The sequence below is a fragment of the Chelonoidis abingdonii genome, chromosome 2 (genome assembly GCF_003597395.2).
Source record: "Chelonoidis abingdonii isolate Lonesome George chromosome 2, CheloAbing_2.0, whole genome shotgun sequence".
NCBI lineage: Eukaryota > Metazoa > Chordata > Testudines > Testudinidae > Chelonoidis > Chelonoidis abingdonii.
The window spans coordinates 88,792,380-88,801,779 of NC_133770.1; the positions used below are offsets into that span (position 1 = coordinate 88,792,380).

At 41.5% G+C, this 9,400-nt stretch overlaps 1 protein-coding gene across 2 annotated transcripts in view; it reads left to right on the forward strand.

The window, feature by feature from the left end:
• FBXL2 (F-box and leucine rich repeat protein 2) overlaps nt 1-9,400 on the forward strand; it is a 118,873-nt gene that overhangs the window by 21,795 nt on the left and 87,678 nt on the right. For both annotated transcript variants that reach the window (XR_004376263.2, XM_032798741.2), the window contains exon 2: nt 7,295-7,356. Coding sequence is in view for 1 of the 2 variants with exons in the window: in XM_032798741.2 (XP_032654632.1) it covers nt 7,295-7,356 (62 nt within the window). In the remaining variant the exon portion in view is untranslated. The remainder of the gene's footprint in view (nt 1-7,294; nt 7,357-9,400) is intronic.

Here is a 9,400-nt window from a genome sequence, read left to right on the forward strand (position 1 = left end):
TTTTGGCCCAATCCTCTATTTGTCTAGTCTCTCTGTATCCTGTCCCTACCCTCCAACGTATCTACCACTCCTCCCAGTTTAGTGTCATCTGAAAACTTGCTGAGGGTGCAATCCACGCCATCCTCCAGATCATTAAGATATTGAACAAAACCGGTTCCAGGACCAACCCTGGGGGCACTCCATTTGATACCGGCTGCCAACTAGACATGGAGCCATTGGTCACTGCCTGTTCAGCTTGATGATCTAGCCAGCTTTCTATCCACCTGATAGTCCATTCACCCAGCCCATACTTCTTTAACTTGCTGACAAGAGTGCTGTGGGAGGCCATATCAGAAGTCAAGGAATAGCACGTCCACTGCTTTCCCCTCATCCACAGAGCCAGTTATCTCATCATAGAAGGCAATTAGGTTAGTCAGGCATGACTTGCCCTTGGTGAATCCATGCTGACTGTTCCTGATCACTTTCCTCTCCTTTAAGTGCTTCAGAATTGATTCCTTGAGGACCTACTCCATGGTTTTTCCAGGGACTGAGATGAGGCTGACTGGTCTGTTCCCCAGATCCTCCTTTTCCCCTTTTTTAAAGATGGGCTCTACATTAGCCTTTTTCCAGGCATCCAGGACCTCCCCCGATCTCCATGAGTTTTCAAACATAATGGCCAATGGCTCTGTGGTCACATTCGCCAGCTCCTTTAGCACCCTCTGATGCAGTGCATCCAGCCCTATGGACTTGTGGTCATCCAGCTTTTCTAAATAGTCCTGAACCACTTCTTTCTCCAGAGAGGGCTGGTTATATCCTCCCCATACTGTGCAGTAGTCTGGGAGCTGACCTCGTTCGTGAAGACAGAGGCAAAAAAAAGCATTTAGTACATTAGATTTTTCCACATCCTCTCTCACTAGTTTGCCTTCTCCATTCAGTAAGGGGCCCACACTTTTCCTGACCTCCTTCTTGTTGCGAATATACCTGTAGAAACCCTTTTTGTTACTCTTAACATCCCTTACTAGCTGCAACTGCAAGTGTGATTTGGCTTTCCTGATTTTACTCCTGCATGCCAGAGCAATATTTTTATACTCCTCCCTGGTCATTTGTCTGAGCTTCCACTTCTTGTAAGCTTCTGGATTTCACTGTTAAGCCAAGCTGGTCGCCTGCCATATTTACTATTCTTTCTACACATCGGGATGGTTTGTTCTTGCAACCTCAATAAGGATTCTTTAAAATACAGCCAACTCTCCTGGACTCCTTTCCCCTTCATGTTATTCTCCCAGGGGATCCTGCCTGTCAGTTCCCTGAGGGAAACAAAATCTGCTTTTCTGAAGTCCAGTGTCTGGATTCTGCTGTTTGTCTTTCTTCCTTGTTTCAGGATCCTGAACTCAACCATCTCATGGTCACTGCCTCGCAGGTTCCCATCCACTTTTGCATTCTTCCCGGTTTGTGAGCAGCAGGTGAAGAAGAGCTCTGCCCCTAATTGGTTCCTCCAGCACATGCACCAGGAAATTATCCCCTGCACTTTCCAAAACCTTCCTGGATTGTCTGTGCACTGCTGTATTGCTCTCCCAGCAGATATCAGGGTGATTGAAGTCCCCCATGAGAACCAGGGCCTGTGATCTAGTAACTTCTGTTAGTTGCCTCAAGAAAGCCTCGTCTGCTGTACTGGAACAGAGGAGCTGGGGGGACATCTGGTCTTGGTTATTGTGGGTATTTTACATGTTCTAAATTAATTTGAGAATCTGAGTGGTATGCATATTGAGTAGAACTGAAGAAAGAGCTATCTTGAGTTCTGGTGGCAATAGATAATAGTGGTTACTGTTAGCTATTTATACCGTATTCATCACCAGAGTATCTGAACATATGATTTAAACAATAATACTGATGCCATAAAAAATATCAAATATTGTCATAACAATAGAGGGTACTAAAAAGGAGATATTTGTAAATCTGACTGACTAAATGTTTATGGTTTGCAAGGCAATTAATCTGAGTCAAAGGCCTGGTCGACACTACAAACTTAGGTCAACATAAGCCTTGTTAAAGCGATCTAATAATGTATGTGTCTACACTGAGTCCTTGCCGCTGACCTAAGTGGCCTGAAAGTTGACTTCTGTACGCCACCTTTGCAAGAGGTGTAACACTTGATTCAACACCCATGGGTCGACATGGGGATAGTGTAAACTGAATGAATTGGCCTCCAGGAGGTGTCCCACAGTGCTCCACTGTGACTGCTCTGGAGAGCACTTTCAACTCCACTGAACCTCAACCAGGTACACAGGAAATACCACTCCCCTGTTAAAGACCTAGGAACTTTTGAATTTTCATTTCCTGTTTGATCAGTGCAGAGAGCTTGCCAGCACAGCTAATTGTGGAGACTCAAGGCCGCAACACGCTCTAGCATGGAGTACACAGGAGGTAGTGGATCATATTGCTGTGTGGGGAGAAGACTCTGTGCAGGGAGAGCTCCGATACAGCAGAAGAAATGCTGACATCTATGCCAAGATTGCATGGGGCATGGGGGAGAAGAGTTACACTAGGGACATGCAGCAGTGCCGCATGAAAATAAAGGAGCTTTGGCAAGCGTACCAGGAAACAACAGAGGTGAACAGTCATTCTGGTTCTGCCCCACAGACATGCTGCTTTTATGAGGAGCTGCATGCGATTCTTGGCAGTGACCTTATCGTTACCCCAAAATGCTCTGTGGATACCTCCCAATGAGGACATTGTTGACAAGGAAGAGGAGGAGGAGAATGTGAGGCAGGCAAGTGGAGGATCGATTCTCCTCGACAGCCAAGGACAGTTATTAATCCTGGAGCCCATCCCTTCACAGGAGTAGTTGGCAGCAGAGCGTGATGCTAGGGAAGGCACCTCTGGTGAGTACACATTTCCAATAAAACTGTAGGGGTTACATGCTATTATTTTTTGTGTTTAATCTGAACTAATAAGTAGATGTAGTGGGTGGTGTTGGCACTCCAGCTATGCAGAGGGTGCTCTCCAAAAAAGACTGTTTATGTGCACGGGGATGGCCCGGAAGTCCTCCATGGAGATCTCTAGAAAGTTTTTATGAAGGTACTCTGCAGTCCTTTGCAGAAGGTTTCTGGGAAGCGCTGCCTTCTTTCATCCACCCTGGTAGGACATTTTCTCGTGCCACTCCAGTATTAACTCTGTTGGCATCATTGCAGCACACAGCATTCCAGCATAAGGACCAGATCCGTACCCAGACGTTTGCAACATCTGCTCCCTTGCCACCTCTGTTACCCTCAGGAGAGTGATATTGCATATAGCCACCTAGGAGAAACGGGGCAAGTCTTCAGTGCTAACACTTAAACTGCAAACAATTCAACAAGTAAACTGCCCCCTGTTTGGTGAAATCTGGGTCACAAAACCACACTTTCCCAAATATGCTGTAGTTGTGGTTGGAAGGGATCACCATATATTGCAAGCAGCATTGAAGGAAAACAAACAAACAAAAAACGGGTGGTGGTAGCAGTTTCCTGTTTGTCTCCCTCCCTCCCCCAAGCCAGTGCCTCTTTTGTGAAAAACAGTTTAGGGGGCTTTACGCTGGTGCCTGTCCTCAAGCCCCATCCAGGGAAAAAGGGGCTTTTCTCAAGTTCCAACCTGTGAGCCCAAGGATGTTTTTACAAAAGCAACTGCAGAGACCTCTCGCCCATGCCTTGTGGCCTTACTCATCATGACTAGAGCAGCAAACTGACTCTTGCAATAGCCAGTGATTGTGATTACGTTGTGGCTTGCAGAGAAGTGTACTGAGGGGTGTTTTTTTAATTAAAAAAATTAACTGTGCACCAGAAACAACGTATGCATTGTCAATGCTACCCTTGTGCTTTTCATTCCTTGCAACTGAAACCTTGTTGGTTGATGCATCCTCCACCAACGGGACAGAGACTTTCTGAGATTAGAAGGCGGAAAAAGAAGATTCAGGAGGACATGTTCAATGAGTTATTGTGCACGCCTTTGAGAATGACAAGATGGAGCTCGGAGCACTTACAATTACACTGTCTGATAACCTGGACATGGACAGGACAGTATGCAGGGAACAAGTGTGTGCCACGGAGGAAGAGATTCTGCGGATTATGAAGGAGCAATCAGATATGTTGAGGCGTCTGGTTGAAGTTTGAGAAAGGCAGCTGCTGGTGCTAGAGGTCCAGCACAGATGCAACCTATGCTGCACCTGCTGCCATCATCGCCAAGTTCTACATCCTCCTCCCCCCAAGGTTCTGTGAGGCGAGGGGAGAGTAGGGAGTTTGGTATCCCTTGCACTCAATACCAGGGGAGGGTGCAAGGACCAGAAGGTGCCCATTCCCACACCTTTGTTACTGCAGTGCATCTTAAGCAAGCTTTCCTTGTCCTCCCTCTCCCTCAGTGTTATCAGTCCTTTTGCCCCAGGTTATCTTACTCTTCTTTGCTGTCTCTGTGTGTTTGTGTGCATAATAAAACCTAATGGAATGAGGAGGAAAGGCTGTTTATTCATTGAACGCATGGTGGTTGGTGGGGGTGGAGTTTACAGAGGAGACAATGCAATGCAGGGGACAGTTTGGTAAGGAACAACACAGATAAGTATCACATTATTCTGGCTCATTTTCTTTCTTGGGTATAGTTTCCATTTTTAATATTTTAACAGATTATTTCTGACTTGGACTGATGCAATCATGCATGTATACTGTATTTGTTTATTTCAGTAAGAAAATAGCTGCTTTGACTTAATTTTATTATGTTTGCAGGACATGTTTACAGAAGCAAAATCTTTTTTTTTCATGCTTTCACATCAGAAAGTTAAATTCTAGTTAAAGAATTTTACCTCACTTGTCCCATGATTATACCTGTAGTACATATTAGTTGGGGTAGGATTCCTGGTCAATGGATGAGCAAGAGAGTATAACTTGACTTTTGGATATCGGGAACTTGAGGTTTTAAAAAGTTGTTTTTGCTTGTAAAGGGAGCAGATTTTATCTTGGTGTCCTTAAGATGCAAATGTGGAGCCCTGCATAATACCATTTTTGTAGATTTTTAAATATATTTTTCAGAGTAAAAGAGCACTTTAAATATCTATTTTCATTCAGCTACATATTCATAATCCACAAAACCAATACTATATGATATGACATTTGCAGCTGAGGCACACAAGAATACCTAGTACATATTATGTAAAGAAAACTTTGTAACAGAATGACTGAGGTATGACTTACTTTTCATTAACAGATGTACTAGATAAGTGAATACTTCATGTGTAATTAACTCATGGAGGTTAACTTTCTTATGTGCAGTACTGAAAGTTGAACATTTTTCCCATTATAAACCAGGATTCCTGAAGATTAATGTGTTGGCCATATCAGATCACATTGGGCTGAAATGTAATATACAATTTGTCAGTCCAGCTGTAAATAAATAAATAAAATCCATCTCATAAGTATTTTTTTCTTGCAGTGTTGCCAGAAATGTAATTTGAATGCAGTTTTAGATTTTTAAGATCTAATAGAGGAATTGCTTAGTTCCCCAAATTTGTAGTATGTCTTTAATAATGACATGGCTTTTTGATACAGAAAGTGATGGAGAATTAAAAATCGCTGAAGTACTGAGCATGTGTTGTAGCTGCTTTAAATATGTATTATTATTCTGTTGCCTTATTTACTTAAATGCCATACTACTGTCTCATAACAAGCGTATGCCCATATTAATGGACATGTGGGGAATTATTAGTTAAAGGGTAAATAAATGATGTCAGTGTTTGCATACAATAAAACAGTGGCACATATATGTAAATTGGTAGTGCTATCCTACATAACAAGAAGTGTCATGCTTTCAGCCTCATTCTCCTTTGGTGTTACAGTTCTTCTGGAAGAATTTTGCACATACACAATTATGAGATGGTGGTGTAGTTAAGGCCCCAGACTGTAAATCAGGGGATATGGGTTCAGTTCTCAGATCTACCCACAGGTTTCCTCTGTGCTTCAGTTCCCCATCTGTAAAACAGGAATAGTACTTCCTTTCTCTCACCCTTTGACTGTTTGTCTATATTAAGTTCTTTGGTGCAAGGATTATTTCTTACTATCTGTTTGAATTACACCTAGCCTAATAGGGCTTCAGTCTTGTTTGGTTCTTCTAAATGCTGCAGTAGTACAAATTAGTATATGATTATGTGTTAAGGGCTACTTACCACATTAGTGACTAAAAAATGACACTGACGTAAGTATATTTAATCTCTACGCTTCTGAAGCAATAAACCAGCTCAGGCACTGATATGTGAGGTTTATAGTGTTTCAGTGCAAGGAGCTGAAAATAGCCACCCAACAGCAGTGACCTGGTGGTTAGAAATAATCAAAGATGAGTGTGAGTGTATGGTCAGCCCTGCAGGAGTTGATCTGAGCCCTGAGAATAAAATGGAGAGTCCATCATTTCCTGGGAAGCAGGGGCTGGCCCACTGGAATCGTGATCAATGTGCAGTCTGATGTCTGAAAGGACAGTAATTCATAGTAACTCCAACAGCATCTCAGAACTGGAAATCTTCCATGTGACATTTTAGGTTGTATACACCCACAGAGTCTTTCTCCAGAGACACAGGAAATGGAATGGATGCTTAAATAAACTTGCGTCTGCTGTTTTCCCCAGTACACATTGGAAGCAAGAACAGAAAAAAATCATACTCTTCATTTTTATAAGAGGGGTGGATCATGCAATGCACATCTGGCCTGTGTGTGCCAAAATTGGGCTGGCAGCATTATCTGGCTAGGTCTCAGAGATCTGGGTAACAATCCATGATGGAATCAGAAGATGTAGCCGCCTTATTCAGGCCCAATAGTGGCGGGGGAGTGTGTGTGTCTTATGGGTAAGGCTAAGGTTATGTAATAGAGATCACGTAAGACATGGAGTCTGTAACTTCCAGAGACCTCTGTGACATTCTCTGCTTCAGCCCTGGGGCAACAGGGCTGGAGCTGTGAACCGGGGGTGGGGGGACTCCACTGTTCCCCAGAGCCACAGCAACCATGAGTGTTGGACCCCCTTCCACCCCCATTTTGTCACACTTATTTTTAGTAAAAGTCAGGGACAGGTCATGGACTTCCATGAATTTTTGTTTATTGTCCGTGACTTTTACTAAAAATAACCGTGACAAAATCTTAGCCTGAATTAAGGGTATCAAAAGGAGGCTGTTAGACACTAAGTATAGTGCTGTTGCCTAAACTTGCAGGATTTATTGAGTTTAAAAAAAAGAAAAGAAGAGACAATGCATGAATTTTCTTCTTGTCCTAATGAACTAGTGTTTTTTTTTCATAATGTACTTGGTTTCTTTTTTCAGGTTTTCTCAAACAGTGATGAAGCCCCCATTAACAAAAAGTTACCAAAAGAACTTCTGTTAAGGTAATTCTAGTTAACTTGTGCATTAAGAGTTACAATTTGAATGTGATGCTTAGATTTGTATGGCTTAGTGAAATGAAATTACTCTTTTCTTACATAAGTCTATGATTCAAAATAAATAGTTTATCTGATTTTATTTTTTGACATCCTTGAACTTACATTTTATTCTTAATGGAGAATGTAGCAAAATACATAGCTTTGCTCCTGAAATCTATTTTAAAGTATGGTATAACATTATACAATTAAGTGCCAATTTATGCATTAGTAATCTGGTTTTATTATGAGATAAAGCAGTAAGAGACTATATTTGGAAAGCTTTGATTGATATAGGATTCTTTTAAAAAAACAAAACAAAACAAAACACTTTGGGGGATCTAACATAGGTGCAGATATTGTTTGTCTGCTCTGTTAACTGCATACTGAATAGACTAAAAACTTTTCCCTGTCACACACATTACCATCACACACTATGTGAATAGCATTCTGTCCTTAATGCAGTTATTCCAGTGGCTGTTTGGGCTTTTTGTTATGAAATCTCTTTTGTTAATAAAAATAAATGAAAAGACGAAAGCTTTCAAAAAGTTATTTTAAGGAGACACCTCCTGTAACTGTTTTATTTGTTGCTCTGTGCTACATATAGTTCAAGCAGACTGGGAAGGAAAAGACAAAACAAGCAAACTGAGATTTTATTCATGTTAATTCAGCTAGCCTTAGACTTGCTGGAGTGTTGTTGTCTCTTCTGGACAGGCTCAAAGTGGTCAGGAGTTAGCTATAGTATATGCTCAAAAATACAATATGTAATTAAAGAATTGATGGATGTCCCATCTCTCACACCTGAGTTGAACTTTATTTCAAATAAAACTAAAACTGCCTATCATGGCAACTTCCAATCCTGAAATATCTGAAGACATTCCATTTTTGTATGAAGCCAAACCTGGCCTGAAACAGACAGCTCAGTAGGTAGCTTGACATGGCTGTAGTTCACACTACATTGTAGCCCTTCCTTTATGCTAACATTTCAATATATACTTTGGTGCAATTGCCATTCTTTGTCGTGGTGTTACTAGAATTGAGTTCACACTACATCCTTCATACACTGAAGAGAGGCATACGTTAACCAGTGTGTCATCACTTCCTGCCTAATTTTAAGTGGAAGAATGTTTGCAATGCTTTGTATTTTCTATCTTGTGTTAAAAGGAGTATTCCCAAAATATTATGCGCGCTTCGAATGTGTCCGTGTGCTAGGACACTGGTATTCTTGTGGCATCAAAGAAACTAATCTATGTTTAAAGAAATTAGACTTCAGTTTTTTTCAGGTAAGCTTGAATTTTCTTTGAGGGGAAAAATAAATTCTTCACGCTGAGCTTGGTGTAGCTTGCATCTACAGACCTGTTAGAAAATTTCTGGTTGTTATATCAACACACATAGCACATTGCACAGTGTGTTATATTAATACATTTTAAAATATTTCATTTCTGCCTATGAACTTTCAATTTTTCAACATTTTTTCATGTGACAAAATTTTTTTTCACATCTTGAAGTTGCATAGACTCGGTATGAGAGGTCCTCTGACAACAGATTTCCAACAATTTCGTTTTGTATTGTTGCATTCCAAACTTGTGATCCAGAGGCCCATTGGTGCCAGCTGTCAAAAGGTTCAAAGTTTTGTAACAGCAATTCCTAACAGGCCTGACAAATTCACTACAGCTAGCACACTGCTTTCATTGTATTTTCCATAAATTATATCATGTGAGGTCTCTAATAAAAGTTTGTCATAGGCCTGGTCTACACTACGCGGTTAAACCGATTTTAACAGCGTTAAATCGATTTAACACTGTACCCGTCCACACTACAACGCTCTTTATATCGATATAAAGGGCTCTTTAAATCGATTTCTGTACTCCTCCCCAACGAGAGGAGTAGCGCTAAAACTGATATTAATATATCGGATTAGGGTTAGTGTGGCCGCAAATCGACGGTGTTGGCCTCCGGGCGGTATCCCACAGTGCACCACTGTGACCGCTCTGGACAGCAATCTGAACTCGGA